This window comes from Mesoplodon mirus, assembly GCF_964341445.2.
Source record: "Mesoplodon mirus genome assembly, chromosome: X".
Classification (NCBI taxonomy): Eukaryota; Metazoa; Chordata; class Mammalia; order Artiodactyla; family Ziphiidae; genus Mesoplodon; species Mesoplodon mirus.
The window spans coordinates 38,999,087-39,019,035 of record NC_138981.1 but is presented as its reverse complement, the minus strand read 5'-3'; the positions used below and the strand labels follow the sequence as shown (position 1 = coordinate 39,019,035).

The following is a 19,949-nucleotide window of genomic DNA, read 5'->3' as shown; positions in this document are numbered from 1 at the left end:
CATCCCTGCAGAGCATGAGATAGTGAGCTCTCCTTGCTGGCACCTCTAGTTTGTGTACATGGGTCTTTTGGAGCATCTACCATCCTTCACTTTGCATGAGGGAAGAAGCAACTCCCTTTCCTTTCCTCCCCAACAGGAAGGAGAAGGGAAAATCAAATGCTCCCTTGCCTCAGTCCTTTAGATTCTACAGATTCCAAGCATCTGTCACTATAGGCAGAATGGGGTGCTAGGGTGAGCATGGAAGGACCATTTTAGCTACCTTTCAGCAAGTCCTGGAAGGATGGTCTGGCAGCTTCCTAGCAGACCACTTGCTTCCTATTGGCCTTAGCTCTGGGCTTTAGCTGAAAGTCCAAGACAGCAGGCCAAGTCCCAAAGTCACATCATTCTAAGAATTCTTTGTATATGGTAGAAGGGGGGCGGGCAATAAAGGGTGATAAAGGAAGAGAAACTGCAGCCTTCCTTTGTTCTCAAAACTCAACCACCTCTCACTTGCCTCCAGACCTTGGGAAGCTGCACCTGAATTTGAACTTTGAGTCCTGAATAGCATCTCCTAGGCAGCACAGAATATGAAGATGACCCATAAGAATGAGAAGTTGAAAAGCTGCATACTCCTGACGACTGTTTTAAAACAGTTAAATGTTACATTGCATTCAAACTTTCCTCTGTTGATGACTTTTTATTTACATACTTTGCCATATCTCTCAAACAGTTTGTAATTGTTATGGGTATCCCTAAAATATTTTGAATCCCTAAGGCAAAGATAGAGTCACAGAAATAGGGGGCAGGGGAATGAAGGTTGGCATGCCATGCATACACATCCAGATAGTCCCCAACTTGGGACTGCTCACTGAGATATTTCCTAGTTGATATTGCTGGGGACCAAGGTACTCTCAGGTCCTCAGGGGGATCAAGCTGGCATATGTTCCTGGGCCTTTGGTTATACACGTCTTTGGAATTTGTGACTTCTTTGAGCATAGCAACTATCATCTTTTTCCCCTCCATAACCCCAGTGAATTTCTATTCTATTCCACTGCCTAGTACATGGTAGGACCTCAGTAAATATTAGATGGTTAGATGGATCAACAAGGGGTCACTTCTTCCCACTGATGGTGAAAGTAAGCCCCTTCCCTGTCCCTTCCTGCCTCAGTTCTTAATTACTCTTTTGGTTAATGAGCAGGCAGTTGAAATTCACCATCTATTCTTAACCACATGGACACCATCCACTCTATCCGATGCCTGCCTTGACTGCTCCAGTCCTGCACTTTCCTAGGAGTTGGAGGGGCGGAGCCCAGTGTCCCCACCTCAAGCAGAAGGTCCCTTCATTTAATTCCTTCCTATTGTATCTGCCTTTCATATTAAGCATCTCACCTCCCCCTCATCCCACCACTAGTTCCACTGAACTTTGGGTGAATGTGTGATTAATTGGATCAGGCAAAACCAAAGGAGCAGAGGGAAATTTGGTCTGAGCACTTTCCTTGGATCAGGGCCTTATCTGCTTGCCACCTGTGAAGTTGTTGTAAAGCTAGAACGTTGGTTCTCACTTTGCTACTCTCTGCCTTAGTTTCCTCGTGTAAAGTGGGAGTAGTAAGGATATCGACATTACAAGGTTGTCTGAGGCTAAATGAGAGAATATATATTAAGAACTCTGACTAGTAACTAGCATCTACTAAGTGCTCAATAAAAGTAACAATTATCATTGTTGTTAGTATCTGTACTACTACAGCTATTCTCAAAAGTTGGTACTGGGCATAAGATTTACAAATATCTAAGGAGTTTATTAAAGCACAGATTTCTGGATCCCCATTTCAAATTCTGATTCAGTAGATCTGCAGTGGGGCCCAGAAACCTATACGTTTAAGTAACTACTCCAGCTGATTCTGCTACAAGTCCTCAAGAAACCATACTGATATAAGACCTAGGGAACCATACTTGGCATCATAAGACCAAGCCAAAAATAAAAGGTCTCCAGTGATAGAGTGAGAGCAATTCTGGGAGCTTGGAATTTTTGTTGCTTTGTGAGTTAAAACTAATGTGCATTTATTAAATGTTTAAATAGAAACTAATCCTAATCATGGTTGAAAATTTTGAAAGTAGCATTAGTAATAGTCCTTGTTCAAGAAAAAGGCAAAACTTTTTGTGGTGAAATTAGGCATTATAAAGACATTATAAATGATAGTGCCATCAACTTGAAAAGCCTCAAATTAAATTTGCTTTCTTTTTCCCAAACAGCATTTAAGAGTTTTAAAAATCTTTTTAATTATCCATGTAGGTTTTTTATTTTGTTTGATTATTAATATTATGACATGTCAGGTGATGGCTATGTCTATTTTTTAAGTGTTAGGTATTTTAAATGTGTTTTTTTAACTTATGATTCCTTACTTTTGGGGGGTTGGGTTTTTTCCCCCCTCCTACTTTTTATTGCATGTGTACAGTATTTCATTTATCTCTATAGACTAGTCTGGGAACCTACACTGCATATACCATTATTTCTATGGAAAAAATATATTCGGTGGTTCCAAATTTCAAAATTTACAATCTTTAGAGATGGAAGTCATTCAGAGTATGGAGACTGCCCATGTGTATTCTACAGGGATTCGAGCAAACTTTTATAAACAAGCCACATATCACTAGTTCCCTAAATGTTAATATAATATTTTAAATAGAGCGTATTTTACTAGCCTACTTATACTATTTATTTAACCTAATTTAGTAGTACTTTCTTAATGCTGCCATTTTAAAATGGTCAGTGCTCTATCTTCACATTGCTATCATAGGCTTTATTTATTTATCTGTCTATCTGTCTGCCTATTAATCATTAGGAATTTTTATGTATGGTGTGGCCCAAACATTTACAAGTCATAAAGCTTTATCCTGCATCAGTATAAACAAGTGTAACTGTAATCTGAAGAATATTATGGTATGTGACCTCTCCACTAGCACTGCTGTGCATAGTAGGGAAGGAAAAAAGAACAGAACCAAAACCAACCCCCAAAACCCCCCACTTATTTTAGAGAAGTTAGGAAATAGAAGTGGCCGGCTAGCCAAGACCATTTTAAACTTTTCACTTTTCATAGCAGACTGCTGAATGAGATGTTTCGTCTGAAGTAGAAATTAATACTTTAATTGTACTTCTACACTACAGAGATTTTTCTCTAAAGAATTTACTTCAGAAAGTTAAATTTTGGATCATTTAGATTTGAGGAGTTTTTAAAGTATAGATTCTTTTCAGCTTCTTCCCATACTCTGTGAATTTACAAATTAAAAAGGAAAAAGGTTTATGTCCTTGATTTCTTGCTGAAGGATGCCAGCACTGATACTGTTAATGAACAGCCCTAGTAAAACAAGTATAAACCTTTCGTGAGAGCATTCCTTCCTAGAAGGAGTTGGGTTTGCCCTTTCCCAAGATTTAGATTGCTGTGAAAACTCCTTCAGACGTGTCTTGGCCAGAAAGCATTCTTTCATTTTACTCTGTATTCATCTTATTAAATGTTGCTTCTATCAGAGGGGAAAAATGCTGTGATTACTGAAATATTGGTGATTTTTAAAAAGATACGCGTAGCACTCATCCCAACAAGTTTCATTTGAATGAATAAGACATTAACAAGAAGATCCCACTAAAATCATCAGCCTGCCTTTTTGGCGTGTTTTTTTTTTTTTTTTTTTTTTGCCGTACGCGGGCCTCTCACTGTTGTGGCCTCTCCCGTTGCGGAGCACAGGCTCCGGACACGCAGGCTCAGCGGCCATGGCTCACGGGCCCAGCCGCTCCGTGGCATGTGGGATCTTCCCGGACCGGGGCACGAACCCGTGTCCCCTGCATTGGCAGGTGGACTCTCAACCACTGCGCCACCAGGGAAGCCCCAGCCTGCCTTTTTAAGGGGAAAATATTGTTTAGTGAAATAATAAATATGAAGCTCTGAATTTATGAAAGAATTATGAATGTTGATTGGATTTTCTCCTTTGCTTTTAGCTATATGACAAAATTAACACAAAATCTTCACCGCAAATCAGGAATCCTCCGAGTGATGCAGTACAGAGAGCCAAAGAGGTAAGCGATATATATTTTGTCAGTGTATTTGGATGTCATATTTGGTATGAAAACGTTTCTGCTGCACAGTAAGAGGCAGTTTCCTTGAAGTCACAGTTAGACCATTATACTCAGATTTAGTGTTTCTAAGTTTATCACTGAGCATTTACATACAGAAAAGAAAAAAAAATCTAGGCAGCAACATTGCTTAGATTTCTAGTTCTGGTATGTAAACTTGAACATGTTAACATACCAATTTTACTCCTGTTTTTTTTTTTAAAAAGAAAAAGTTATTTTACCACTCTTGGTGGAAATCCACATGCTATGCAAGTTTGAGTTGCTTTTTTAAGATGGTAATTTTTGAAAGTTAATTGAATGTTTATAACAACTAAGTTCAGAGAGAAGTCATTTTTATAAATTACTGGTTAGTGTACATCTTTCACAAAATTTTAACTTTTTTTATTATAGAAACATCACACTGCAGAAAGTTTGGAAAGTAAAAAGTCATCTATAATCCCATCACCCTAACACAGTAATTTTCATTTTTGCATATCCTTTTCTAATCACTATCCATTTGCATATAAATTTTTATGTAGTTACAATCAAAATATATCTTTCTTTTAACCTAGCCTAATATAATAAGCATTTTTCCATGTTTCTGCTAGGTCTTCATAAATAAGTTCTCATGATGGCATAATTTTTCTCTGCTGTTACTAAATTATAATGAATTATAAATGCTCCACTGTTAGATACCTAGTGGGGTTTTTTTCACTTTTTGATGTCATAAAAGTCTTTATACAAATAAATATTTTCCTTTGAAAAAGTATTTTTATTTTTATTTATTCATTCATTTATTTATTTTTGGCTGTGTTGGGTCTTCATTGCTGTACGGGCTTTCTCTAGTTGCGGTGAGCGGGGGCTACTCTTCGTTGCAGTGTGCGGGCTTCTCATTGCAGTGGCTTCTCTTGTTGCGGAGCATGGGCTCTAGGCAGATGAGCTTCAGTAGTTGTGGCTTGCGGGCTTCAGTAGTTGTGGCTCTCAGGCTCTAGAGTGAAGGCTCAGTAGTTGTAGCGCACGGGCTTAGTTGCTCCGCGGCATGTGGGGTCTTCCCGGCCCAGGGCTCGAACCTGTGTTCCCTGCATTGGCAGATGGATTCTTAACCACTGAGCCACCAGCGAAGCCCAGAAAAATATTTTATAAAGTGAAATTACTAAGTGAAAGAATATGAAAGACATAATTCCTTCCCTATCAGATTTTAAACACAAGACCGTACTGGAATATATATATTCACTGAGAACCAAGTGCAAGGTTGTGGAAACCGCTAGGCCTGCCCACCTGGTCAGGGCAGCAGTCAGGAGAGGTTCTGTCTGCATTAGGAGACCACACCTCAGTGTTTAAAATCATAGGCTGGGAGAGTAGCAGGGGACCAGAGAGAGTATATTGTTTCATCTTTTGTTTCACTGGTTTAGAAACTCAAAGCAGAAAATACACCAAAGGAGAATTGGCTTATCATCATTAAACAATATGAATTAACAGCATAACCAGCACTTGTTAAGAGTACATTTTTCTAATTGGGGTATAGTTGTTTTACAAGAGTACATTTAGATCAGAAGGAAACCTTATAGTTTTTGTTTGTTTGTTTGTTCTTCTCTGAGGAGGTGGTTGAGTAGCTGGCTGAGATCTAAGCCTTAGGCTAAGTGACCTCAAAACATTCCTTCCTGGCCAGAATTAGGATTCTCAAAGGCGAGTCAAGAGATTCCTACTTGGTACATGACTTGCATGCCCCTGACATCCAATCCTGCTGAAGCAATCCTCGATTGGCTCAACTTTTAGGATTGAGTGCAATGTGTATAACCACTCTGAGTCCAACTATGTACACTTGGAACTGTAGTAGTATGTGTACTCTGAAAAGGAACAGAGGCCTTCCCCTGGGCTCATGTCACATAATCAAATTTTAAATGGGTAAACTCCATCCTAGTGGTAAGGGATAACTTTCTAAGAACAATTTCATTTGAAAACAACTATTTAAACCTATATAGAGAAAATGTTAACAACTAATTCATGAAGAAAATGTGAGTGAAAAGAGAAAAGTTTTTGATTGTGTGTCTTATTTTTAAATTATTCTCTTGGATTCCCTGGCAATTAATTCTAGGAACCATTGCCGAGATGTGGTGAATGTGAGGAGATGAGTGTGGAGAATCACATTGATTCTCTCAGGCTACAAGGAAAAGTACTTAAGTGTTTTCTCTTTTTTAAATTGTTTTTATTTGAGCCTTTGTCATTTTAATCTTTCTGAAAGAAATTGACAGTTTTATTAATATAAAAGAAAGCTGTTACCAACTTTTATTACAGATTCATCTTGATGGTGAGTTTGGAAAAAGATTTGCAGAGATATTTTCCCATTAAGTTTAATTAAGTTGCTTATACCTATAATAAATATGTATTACAGACTTGTCATTGTGTTTTGTATTTTTCAATAATCTTTTGAGTTATAGTTGGGTAATGAAGGCAGAGACTATTACAGCAATTTGTTTTATTTTCTATTGCCACCAATGTGGCTCTTTTATATATTAATAACCTTTGAATAAAATGATGAATTTTTTTCCAAAATAATTATTTTGCCTGCCATAAAAATCCATTCATAATTTTTAATTTAAAAGAATTCTATATTTTCTAAATCTAGCATCCTCATTATACTATTAAATATCTTCCTTATTTTTTAGGTATTGGAAGAAATTTCATGTTACCCTGAGAATAACGATGCAAAGGAACTAAAGCGTATTTTAACACAACCTCATTTCATGGTAAGTAACAATTAAACTTCCATAGAAATAAAACCTCACTTTCAAAAGAAGTTTTTACTAATCCTTATGAAATACAGCAATCTTCATCAAATGTGCTTTTAGCCGTATAATATCAGACGGTTAAGATTACAATACCAGATACACTAAAATTTTTTGTTGTTGTTTACTTTGTGTCATAGTTGTAAAGATGCTGTTTGCCAGCCTCATGGAGTTGGAATAAGAATTAAGTAGATGATACATCTCCTGTGCTTAGCACAGTGCCTGATATATGCTTGATGCCTAATAAATGTTAGCTAATGAATATTATTAGTTTCTCCATAGTATCTGTCATGTGTAGGGCACATAGTAAGTTCTCAGTAAAACATTGAGTAGATTAGGAACTTGCCCGTTTGCAGGTAGGTTAGCCCCACCTCAACTGACTGTTCTGTGCAGTGTGTTTTCCGTAGATAGAAGCCTGTATGTTTTGGACAGACATGTCTATCTATAAACTGATAAGTAACCCCAGCTCAATTCCGAGAATGATGTAGGACCATTTGATACCCATAGATCTTTCAGATCTGAAGTAAGCTAAATAAAGAAATTAATATATACCCAAATAAAATCCTTTTTTTTAAGGTTAAGGTTTTTTTGAAAACCATTAAAGCTCAGACAGCCCCATCTCTCACAACTTACCTACCTTCGAAGCCTTGGTTTATTTTGCTTTTCTGACATCAGAGAGAAATTAATATGTACACTGCTATTAGTAAACATTTTCAGAAATAATAAATAGTTCTTGTAATTTCTGAACACCCAGCTAGGTACCTAAAAGACATTTTCATTTACTCATCAAATATGTAAATGCCTCCTATATGCCAGGCACTGTGCTGGGCACTAAGGATAGTCGTGAATAGGACAAACGAACTTCCATTCTAGGTGAGACATGGATAGGTGAGCTAGAGACAGACAGTGAGCAAGTAAAACAAACAATATAACTTCACATAGTGATAATAACTATGAAAAAAAAGGATAATGGGGCAGAGATGATAGTAAAGTAGAAGCTACTTCAGATAGTCAGAGGAAAGCCCCTCTGAGGAGCCAACATGTGGGCTGAGACTTGTTATATGAAAGAACAAGCTTTCTGAATGTCCAAGCATGGGGAAGAGCAAATGCAAAGGCCCAGAGGCAGGAAAGAGTTTTGTAGGGTCAAAGTACAGAAGTAAGGCCATTGTGGCTGGGATATAGTAAACAAGGGAAAGGGTGGTACAAGAAGAGCTGGAGAGGGTGGCAGAGGCCAGACCACATAGGGCCTTCCAGACCATGGTAAGGAGTCTGGATTTTCTCCTGATTGCAGTAGGATGACACTGAGTGATTGCAAGCAGGAAAATATTGTTAGAACTGTGCTTTAGAGATTGCTGGGGTTGTTGTGTAGAGAATGGACTATGGTGGGGTCAAGAGTTTAAAAAGGGAGACCAATTAGGAGGCTGTTGTGAGGTGGTAGAGGCTTGAAGAAGGATGGGGCTGGTGGAAAATGAACAAATTGGGATTCTACTTTAGAGATGGTTAGACATGACAGGACTTACTGATGGCTGGGATTGGAAGTGATGTGATTAACTCCATTTTACAGTTCAGAGAGGAAACCACAACCTAGAAAGGCAAAGAGGCTTGCTTTAGGTCATCCACCTAGTAAGTGGCCTCACTGAGGTTCAAAACCCAGATCTTTCTGGCTCCAAAGCCTGTGCTCTTAAATGTGGGTTGACTTGTAATGAGTATCGATTTTCCTACAAACTTAATTTGAACTCATTGGTCATTCCCAAATAAGCATATGTTTGGATAATGTCCCATGTGGCAAATATAATTCCAAGCTATATATACTGTGTTAAACTTTTAAATGCTGGAAGTTTCTATCTTATAAGCATTTTAAGATCATGTGGACACAGTGGGGGAAGGAGAGGGTGAGATGAATTGGGAGATTAGGATTGACATATATACACTACCATGCGTAAAATAGATAGCTAGTGGGAACATGCTATAAAGCCCAGCAAGTTCAGCTCCGTGCTCTGTGATGACTTAGATGGGTGGGATTGGTGGGGAGGGAGGTCCAAGAGGGAGGGGATATAGGTATACATATAGCTGATTTACTTCACTGTACAGCAGAAACTAATACAACATTGGAAAGCGATTATACTCCAGTAAAAAAAAAAATTTTTTAAGAAAGGTCATGGTTTCGGGCTTCCCTGCTGGCGCAGTGGTTGAGAGTCCGCCTGCCGATGCAGGGGACACTGGTTCGTGCCCCGGTCCGGGAAGATCCCACATGCCGCAGAGCGGCTCGGCCCGTGAGCCATGGCCGCTGAGCCTGCGCGTCTGGAGCCTGTGCTCCGCAATGGGAGAGGCCACAACAGAGAGAGGCCCGCGTACCGCAAAAAAAAAAAAAAAAAAAAAAAAAAAAAAAAGAAAGGTCATGGTTTCAAAATCTGGTATTTTTAAAGAAATATTAATAGCTAAAGGAAAATATTTTAATGCTTATAATTTTTATTATACCAAAGTTTGGGAGTTATTCTTAGCATATTTATAATTTTATACTTATTTCTTCAATTATCTGACTTTTTCTTTCCTTTCTGATCATTAAAATGAGGATTTAATATTGGATTACCTTATACTTAAAAATACAGATACTTATAAATATTTACAGTAATTAAGAGTAAAAAAGTGTAGATTTAAATTTTTTTTAATCTGTACTCTAGAGGTCATGATAAAAAATATTATTACACTATCCTTCAGTTACTCCATTTGAAAGACTTATTTTTTAAAAAAGAACAGATCCTTTGCTTATTGCAGTTGTAAAATATAAAACATTAAGGGTAAAGACAATATAAACAGAATAGAATGTCAGTGCTTTAATTTTTTCCTTCAAAATTTTCTGTTCTAGATCCTGTTTTTTAAAAGCAAATTTGTATCCTACTTTCCCAAAAAACAAGATGTTTAAAAATCGCCTTAGGTTGATATGAAAGCTTCATTATTAAGTGATTAATTTTTTGACTTGTAATTGTAATTCAGAAGCCAGAGGAACCACTTTCAAACCTAAAATTCATATTTTTTCCTATGAATTTTATTTTTTGGTTTTTGGTTTTTTGGCTGCATTGTGTCTTCATTGCTGCGTGTGGGCTTTCTCTAGTTGCGGCAAGCGGGGGCTACTCTTCTTTGCGGTGTGAGGGCTTCTCATTGCAGTGGCTTCTCATTGCAAAGCACGGGTTCTAGGCACATGGGCTTCAGTAGTTGTAGCACGCAGGCTCAGTAGTTGTGGGGTGCAGGCTCTAGAGCTCAGGCTCAGTAGTTGTGGCTCACAGGCTTAGTTGCTCCGTGGCATATGGGATCCTCCCGGACCAGGAATCGGACCCTTGTCCCCTACCTTGGCAGGCGGATTCTCAACCACTACGCCACCAGGGAAGTCCCTTTCCTATAAATTTTAAATGAATTTTTCCCACTTTGGTCTGAAGTTCTTAGTTGTCTTGTCCACGTCCTTTTTACATACATATGGAAGTGTTTCCTATTACATGATTCTTCTTATGTAATTAAAAATAATAGCTATTTCAGCTTAGTAACAATTGCTGAATCATACCTCATGACATACTTGAAGAAAAATATTCAAACTCTGATTTCCCTATTTTTTATTTGGCATACTCTTTTTTAATGGCTTTTTTTTTAACTGTAGGTGACCCCTTTTTTCTGTTTGCATATGCATTGGATTAAGTTTCATTTTGTGGTAGCAGTCTTTTACAGTGACAAATAGTGGTTAATATCAAGTATGACCTCATTTGATGATATAATTTAAGGATTTTTCTCTTAAAGTTCAATTTTGGTATTATTTTTGTGATTGTGGGCTTATCCTTCCTTATAAATAATACATTAAATACAGGTGTTTGCTTATATAATTTAAAAGGATGGATAGAAATCATTTGCAAAAAGCAGTAGAAACACTTTCTCCAACCCATGTAACTGGCATTATCCTAATGAAGCTTGGTTCTCTGTTTACCTGGGTATATATCCTCCAGTCATACAAAGCATGTTTTTTAAAAATTGTTTTAAAATTCACTGTTTGTAGAAGACACATCTATAATTAATACAATGAACCTAATTTTAACAGATGAAGTTTTTCAGTTTGTCTATTATTGATTTTTACTTTCTGCACTAAATCTTAGTCTCTTAAGTGGCTACAGTTAAACAGGAAAAAGAGGGATTTCCCTACATACCATAACCACCACCACTTTGGCCTGGGGTATTAGTGCAGGGTGTAGTCAGGGCACTGGTCAGGAAGCCAAGGTCCCCAGGACCATTGTGGAGCCCTGCTTTCAAGCTGTGCTGCTTAGTGCCCCTCGGTGCCCCTCACCTAGACCCCAGTTTAGACCAGCCCTCTGAGATCTTGGAAATATCTGGCATTTCCATTACAAATTCAAAACACTGTAAAGCAATTATACTCCAATAAAGATGTTTTTTTAAAAATGGGTATATTGCTCCAAGCATATGCTCTATTGATGTCTGATCAACATCATCATCTTTATGATTTTACCACATTGTTATCTTATTTTTGCATCGTATGCGTACCTTTAAAGTACCTAAAATAGCCAAGTCATGACTTTGGTAAATCTTTTAATTAAATAACTTAATTTGAGATGCTACAAGCTATACTTTTAAGGTGATTTTAATTATGTTTCATTATCTCTAGATATTTCATTACCAGACAGATCACAGATTAAAATAAAACTGAATTTATAGTTAGTACACAAGAAAATATAATGGATAAAGCACCAAACATACTGACACTCAGCTGTAAAATTCTCTTTGAAGTAGAAATGTTCAAATATTCGTGCTTATTAAAAACTTTCTTATGATGACAGAAAATGTACAGTAAGTGGAAGAATAGCCTTTTTTAGGCAAACAAGGGATATTTATTACCCAGTTTCACCAAGATGACATATGGAGATATCAATGCAAAGAAATCACTTTTTCTTTGTTAATGATGGGCTTTGCAAAAAGAAGTCATAATAATAACTGTCAACTTACTTTTTATTTATGCAAATGCTCCAAAAAGTAGAAATGAACAAAAACATTAAAAAGGTTTAGATTTTGAGCTCCATATCATGTGATATTTTGGGAAATTACATTTCTTCAGGTACATTTGTGTGTGTTTTTATTTCTTTTACTAAGATGTATGATATAAATTACCCTTTGCGTTATATAGCAGAGTTATTGTTAATACCATTGATGAAAGACATTTGCTCAGTGCACCAATTATTGCACTGTTTCTTTTTAAATTTGTTTCCATTTTAAGCCCCAGCACAAATTTGCCAGCTCTATGTACAAATGATTCTTTCTGCTAAATTATTTGAAATTGCATTATGTCAGCCTTTAATTGAACAAGTTAGTTGGGCACTTTTTCATAGCATCGGACAACACCTCTTACCCAGATAGTCAACAAACACATCCATTCGTTGATTGACTCACCCATTCTTTCATTTGTTCCTTCATTTTTAAAAATCCGTCTATCATGATTATTTATCACAAAGAAATTATGGCATGGCTATATCTAGGTGTAATGTGCTCTGAGTTCTCTTTAGATGAGAGATACCTTTGAGAGGCAAAGAATAATTTTATATATGTTTATATAATAGACTTCTGCTGGAATACTTCTATTATTAATATTTTATTTCCTTCGTAAAATATCAGGCCTTACTTCAGACTCACGATGTAGTGGCACATGAAGTTTACAGTGATGAAGCATTGAGGGTTACACCTCCTCCCACTTCTCCCTATTTAAATGGTGATTCTCCAGAAAGCGCAAATGGAGACATGGATATGGAGAACGTGACCAGAGTTCGCCTGGTCCAGTTCCAAAAGAACACAGATGAACCAATGGTAAGTAGGAAAAGAAAGTTTTCTGTGTTCTCATAAAATCCCAGCATGAGTTAGAGCAGCTACCTTCCACCTATACTACTAGGAGGTGGGGAGGAAAGGAGGGCATGGATAGTTTTAAAGAAACCAGTTTCCAGATCCTAAATAGGCCACCACCATACCCCCCCACCCCCACCTAAAATCGTTCTACCTGACACCATGCCTAAGGTATGTTGGCTTTCCCTCCCACCTCTCCTTTCACAGTTGCTCTTCAACAACAACAAAAAAGGACAGACCTGATATATTAGTCTAGAGTGTAAAAACCTCTGGGGTAGCAAAGAAAGTTTGAAATATTGGAATTGGTGTTGAAAAAGTGAACATCTAAAATTCCTTTTACAAGTCTAGTGGTTTCCAGATCTTTTGCCTTCAACAAAATTAGAGGAAGACTAATTCGGAAGACATTCAAAGAATTGAGTGCCATTGCTAAAATAAAATTCCTTCCATTCATGTCTACCTATTTGATGTGAATTCGTTTTCTCAGTACTTAGGTGTAGCATTGGAATAGAATGATGCTGAACCCTGCCTCATCCTCATAGAATTTTCATAGGTTGGGAAGATCAAGGAGAGGCTCCTTGATGTTAACAGAGGGGGCAGGGAGAGTAGAGACCATCCAGGCAAACCAAGTAGCATATGCAGAAACCTGCTAGTGAAAAGGCTCTTAGCATAGTTTTTAAAATGGAAAGAAGGCACCACAGCTGGACTGTAGAAAACAAGGTGTACAGCAGGAACAGGACCTCACAAGTGTTGATTCTGTTTTTTATCTTAAAAACAGTGGGAGGCTATTGAAGAGTTTTAAGCAGGGAGATAAGATCAGATTTTCATTTTAGAAGTAATTACTCTGGAGAATGGATTAGAGGGGGACAGGAGTGGATATAGGGAGACCAGTTAAGAGACTGTTATTGCAGTAATACAGGGGAGAGATGATGGAACTCTGAACTAGAGGGATGGATGTCAAATGGAAAGAAGTGAATAGATTTAACAAAAGACCTTGATAATGGATTAACATTGGGGACTGAGGGAGAAGCAAGTATTGAGGATGACCCTAAGCTTTAGGTTTTTCACAGCCAGATGGACAATGATGCTGCCCACTGAGACAGGGAATATTGGGAAAGTCCCAAGTTCTAGGAGAAATCATTTCTTTAGGGAAAAGGAAAACATTCAAACGTATGCATTCATATGTTTTCCTCAGAGCATAGAAAAGGGATATTGGGATATAGGAAAACAAATTACTTAAGAAAGTTGCCCAGTTGCTTTCCAAGTTATAGGAAGAGTTACAGAGCAGTGATCCTATGATTGCAATTTCCAGAAAGCCCTCAACTCTAGACATTCGGGTTGTAATTCTCATTTACTGTTCTTTGCCAGTTATACTATATTATCTCAGGACTTACAGCAGACAGGGGACATGCAAATCACCTCACCCATCTGGTGCTCTCCAAGCAACTCTTTGACTTAAAAGAGTGTGGGCAGGGCTTCCCTGGTGGCGCAGTGGTTGCGAGTCCGCCTGCCGATGCGGGAGACGCGGGTTCGTGCCCCGGTCTGGGGGGATCCCGCATGCCGCGGAGCGGCTGGGCCCGTGAGCCATGGCCGCTGAGCCTGCGCGTCCGGAGCCTGTGCTCCACGGCGGGAGAGGCCACAGCAGTGAGAGGCCCATGTAACGCAAAAAAAAAAAAAAAAAAAAAGAGTGTGGGCAGTAGCAACTTTTGGGTACCTCGGGCAAATCACTTCATGTCATTGGGCCTCGTTTTGCTCATACTTTGCTTAGCAAGTATTACCAAAAGTGTGCTTGACTACACGATCCCCAAAATCCCACCCAGCTCTGAAAGTCTAATATTCCCCTCATTCATTTTATGTATTCATTCACTCATTTAGCAAATCTTTTTAAGTGCCTATACTATGTGCAGATCACTGTACGCCAATGATGTAGTGGCAGATAAGACATGGCCCCTTCCTGGAACTCAGTTTCCACAGGGCTACCTACTTTTTTTCTTTTTTCTTTTTTTTTTTTTGGAGTGGGGGCCACGCTGCGGGGCATGCGGGATCTTAGTTCCCTGACCAGCGATCGAACCTGTGACCCCTACACTGGAGGTGTGGAGTCTTAACCATTGGACTGCCAGGGAAGTCCCAGGGCTACCTACATTAAACAAGTAAATATGCACTTTAGCACAGTTTGTTTAACGGGTGCAGTTATGACAGAGCTATAGCAGAGAGAAGGCTGTGTCAGAGAAGCAGGAGGAGGGGTGATGTTCAACCAATCAGAGCAGACAGGAAAGTGGAAGTGACCACAAGAAGGAGGCCCAGAAATGTCTTGTGATCGTCATATCCTAAAGCAACCCAATGACAGTTGCTTGATCTTCTGTATGGTTAACTACATAGAAACATAGACTGAGTAAAAGCATAAAACTACACCCCTGAGTTACATTTTTCAGAAAGCATAAAATAGCCTTGAATCTTCCCTAAAAGTCTCCTTAAAGAAGCCCTCCTGTCTTCCGTCTTCTGTGATCCTAGTGAAGGTGTGTATTTCTTCTTTTAATTGGTTGCCATAAAAACAGAAATTATTTTTATGTGAAATATATTTTCAATAATATAGTTTTCTATTACATTTAATACAACTTCATTTGCTTGCTTATTTGTCCTGTTAAAAACATTATATTACCATGCAGGATATACCTGTATGATCTCTTTTGCTTTTTGGACCTTCTACAATGTATCCAACTATGTATGCTGGGTCCATCTCACAAGGGTGTTATACGCCCATTACACCCTTGTTTTCCCATTTTTAACATCTCACTTATAATTATTTCTCTATTGATTGGTACTCCCATAGTTGCAGGTGTTAAAGACCAAACTTAAAATAGCTTGGACAACAGGGGAGAGGCTTATGTAAACAAGGAAAGGCCAGGAGTTTACCCCAAGCTGGGGTAGGTTCAGCGGTAACTGGGCCAAATCCTTTCCCTGGAATTTGGGAACTTATGAACAGAGAAAACAAGAATCAATTCCTCTCTGCAGAGAAATGTTTGAAGTAGACAAAATAAGAAATATTAACTCCAGTTAGTTTGAGGTGAACTTTCCCTAGGCATGAGAGACCCTGTCTATCTCATTCACTACTTTGTCTAGCAGAGTGTCTACCATATAACAGGTTCACAGTAATATTGGTTGAATGAATACATTAATTTATTAATTTCAAGGATGGAACCACCATCATACTATCATTTCCCTTCTGAAATTAGATTTGACTTACACATTAACTTACAACATTTTTCCAGGAACACCTTCTCTTGGTAACCATAGATACTGATTGAATGTACAAGTTGGAAATGATACTTGAACAATACAGTTGAATGTGGGACTAGAAACATTTGATAAACCAGTTTTTTAAATTGCTTGCCTACCACTTCTAAGAACCACAAAATAGGAACCATGCAAAGTTATATTTTATAGAACTGTACAAATTCAGACAGGGTCTAGATTATAACGTCTCAAATATTTTCATGGAACTTTCTAACAGAATGTTATTTTCCAATGAAGAAGATAAGACAGAGTCCCCCTACCCCTAATCATCTCAAATTTAAGACCAGTTTTCACCAAGGGAGCTCGTTAAAAATGCAGATCTGGGCTCTATTCCACACTTCCTGAATCTAAATCCAAAGAGTGAGTTTAAAACTCAATATTGGACTTCCCTTGTGGCACAGTGGTTAAGAATCTGCCTGCCACTGCAGGGGACATGGGTTCAAGCCCTGGTCCAGGAAGAGCCCACATGCCACGGAGCAACTAAGCCCATGTGCCACAACTACTGAGCCTGTGCTCTAGAGCCTGCGAGCCACAACCACTGAGCCCATATGCCACAACTACTGAATCCCGTGTGCCTAGAGCCCGTGCTCCACAACAAGAGAAGCCACCTCAATGAGAAGTACGTGCACCACAACGAAGAGTAGCCCCCGCTTGCAGCAACTAGAGAAAGCCCACGTGCAGGAACAAAGATCCAATGTAGCCAAAAATAAATAAATAAAATATAAAATAAATAAAGTTAATATTATTTAAAAGGTCCCCATGTGACTCTTAGAATCAACCAAGTCTAGTACAAAAATATGTTTATGAAAGCTTCTCATATAATGGTGAATAATTGGAAAGTAAAAGTAATCTATTCCATAGAATAGTATTCTAGCATTAAGTATATAGAGCTTCCACTTCCAACCAAGGTGGAGTAACAGGAACAGATTTACCCTCTCACCTGAAACAACCAAAACAAATTTTAAAATAAAGTAACATAAAATGAAGTAACAGTTTTCAAGACATTGGACATCAGGCAGCAAAGGCAGCAAAGGACAGGAAAGCAAGAAACAGGAAGCAAATAAGGTGAGCACTATGATTGCCCCACCTTACTGACATGCGAGAGTTTCCAAGTCACAACACAGTGAGGGGGAACTGAGGCAGAGCAGGCAGACTCCCTGAAGAGACAGAGCTGAGGCCTGGGAAGACCAAAGAACTAAAGTTCATAGGACAGAGTACTGAAGAGGAGAGAGCTGCACAGAGATAGAACCCTAGAGATCTATAGAGGGTCCCCCTCAGGTATTCATCTGAATAATGATCAGCACATTTATGAAAGGAACCTACCCGGAGCCAAGGAAAGACCATCCAAAAGGATGAGAGGGAACAGTGCCCAACACTCACCGCCTGTTCCCACCACCCAGACTAGAAAAACCAATTCAAGGGGCATTGTGTAGAGTGCTTAGGAAGGTCTTGCCTCAGTAATGAGGAATAAGTGGTCCTAGATAGAGAACTGCCCCAGACCTGCCTTAACAAATCATGAAAGCAAGACCCAAAGGATCAAACTATTTCCAAGTAACTGAACTACATCCCAGGACAAAGCTTAAGAATATTTACAGGAATAAAAAAAAAATCTAGGGCTTTGCTGGTGGCGCAGTGGTTGAGAGGCTGCCTGCCGATGCAGGGGCCATGGGTTCGTGCCCCGGTCCGGGAAGATCCCACATGCCACAGAGCAGCTGGGCCCGTGAGCCATGGCCACTGAGCCTGCGCGTCCAGAGCCTGTGCTCTGCAATGGGAGAGGCCACAGCAGTGAGAGGCCCGTGTACCGCAAAAAAAAAAAAAAAACTAGTGTGCAATAAGATAAAATTCACAGTATCTGCAATCTAATCAAACATTGCTAAGCATGTAAAGAGGCAGGAAAATGTGACCTATAATGTGGAGAATAATCAATCAAAACTGACATACAACTGACAAAGATATTAGAATTAGCAGAAAAATTGCACTGTGGGATAAATGGCAGATTAAACATTTCAGAGGAATAGATTAGTGAACTCAAAGGACATAGCAATAGAAACTATCCAAAACAAAACACAGAAAGAAAAAGAATTTTTAAAAATGAAAAGAATATCACTGAGCTATGGGACAACTTCAAGCAGCCTAATATTTGGTTACTTGGAGTCTATGAAGGAGAAGACAGTGAAGAAGAAAAAGGAAATATATTTGAAGAAATAATGACTGAAAACATTCCAAACTTGATGAAAACTATAAATCCACAGATGCAAGAATCACAATGAACCCCAAGCACAAGAAACATGAGGAAAACAACACCAAGGTACCTCATAATCAAACTGCTTAGAACCTGTAATAAATAGGTCTTAAAAACAGAGATAAAAAAGAAATGTTGCGTACAGGGGAACAAAGATAAGAATGATATCAGATTTCTTATGAGAAACAGTACAATTAAGAAGAACAATGGGGGCTTCCCTGGTGGCACAGTGGTTGAGAGTCCGCCTGCCGATGCAGGGGACGTGGGTTCGTGCCCCGGTCTGGGAAGATCCCACATGCCGTGGAGCGGCTGGGCCTGTGAGCCATGGCCGCTGAGCCTGTGCATCCGGAGCCTGTGCTCCATAACGGGAGAGGCCACAACAGTGAGAGGCCCGCGTACCGCAAAAAAAAAAAAAAAAAGAAGAAGAACAATGACTTTAAAGTACTGAAAGGGAAAAAAAAAAAGCCTCTCAGGTTATAATTCTAAACCCGGCAAAGGTATCTATCAAAAAATAAAGGTAAAATAAAAACATTTTCAGACATACCAAAACTGAAATAATTCAGTAGACTTACAGTATATGAAATGTTAAAGGACATCCTTATCATTTAAATCTCTCTAAAAGATAAATGGAAGTCTAAACAAAAATAATAGCAATGTGTTTGGGGTTTTGTTTTGTGTGTGTGTGTGTTGTACGCGGGCCTCTCACTGTTGTGGCCTCTCCCGCTGCGGAGCACAGGCTCCGGATGCGCAGGCTCAGTGGCCATGGCTCACGGGCCCAGCCGCTCCGCGGCATGTAGGATCTTCCCAGACCGGGGCACGAACCCGTGTCCCCTGCATCAGCAGGCGGACTCTCAACCACTGCGCCACCAGGGAAGCCCTGTTTGGGGTTTTTTAACATGTAAAAGTAAAATGTATAACAGCACAAAGGTCAGGAGGAAGGAAGTGGAAGTATAATGTTATAAGGTTCTTATACTGTACATGACATGGTATAATATCACTTGAAGGTAGACTGATAAGTTAAAGATGTATGCTGTAAACCCTAAAGCAACCACTAAAACAACAAAACAATTATAGCTAATAAGAAAACAGGAGAGAAAAATAGTATGAAAATAAATCCAAAAGAAGGCAGGAAAAGAGGAAAAGGGGAACATAGGACAGATGGGACAAATAGAAATCAAATAGCAAGAAGATATATTTATACCTGACTGTATCAGTAATCACATTAAATGTAAATAGTCTAATTTCCCCAAATTAAAAAGCAGAGGTGGTCAGGTTGGGGTGTGGGGAGGAAGCAAAACTGAATTATATACTGCCTGCAAGAAATGCTTTATACATGAAGACAAATCTTTTCAAAGGAAAAGGATGGAAAAAGATATACTATGATGATGACATTAATCAAAAGGAAGCTGGAGTGACTCTATTAATATCAAAGTATATTCTCAGACCACAATGGAATTAAATTAGAAATGAATAACAGAAAGATGTCTGGGAAGATCCCCAAGCACTTGAAAACTAAATTATCCAATCTAAATAACCCATGGATGAAAGAAGAAATCAAAAGGGAAATTTTAAAGTATTTTGAAGTGAATGAAAATGAAACCACAGCATACCAGAACTTGTGGGATACTGCTAAAGCAGTACTTAGGGAGAAATGTGTAGCACTAAA

General features: G+C 38.7%; 1 protein-coding gene across 7 annotated transcripts in view; it reads left to right on the top strand.

Annotated features, from left to right (window-relative positions):
• The window catches only part of CASK (calcium/calmodulin dependent serine protein kinase), a 391,985-nt gene that overhangs the window by 320,051 nt on the left and 51,985 nt on the right, over positions 1–19,949 (top strand). For all 7 annotated transcript variants that reach the window (XM_082609734.1, XM_082609732.1, XM_082609729.1 and 4 more), the window contains exons 12-14: positions 3,968–4,045; positions 6,748–6,828; positions 12,529–12,717. In XM_082609734.1, the coding sequence (XP_082465860.1) occupies positions 3,968–4,045; positions 6,748–6,828; positions 12,529–12,717 (348 nt within the window). The remainder of the gene's footprint in view (positions 1–3,967; positions 4,046–6,747; positions 6,829–12,528; positions 12,718–19,949) is intronic.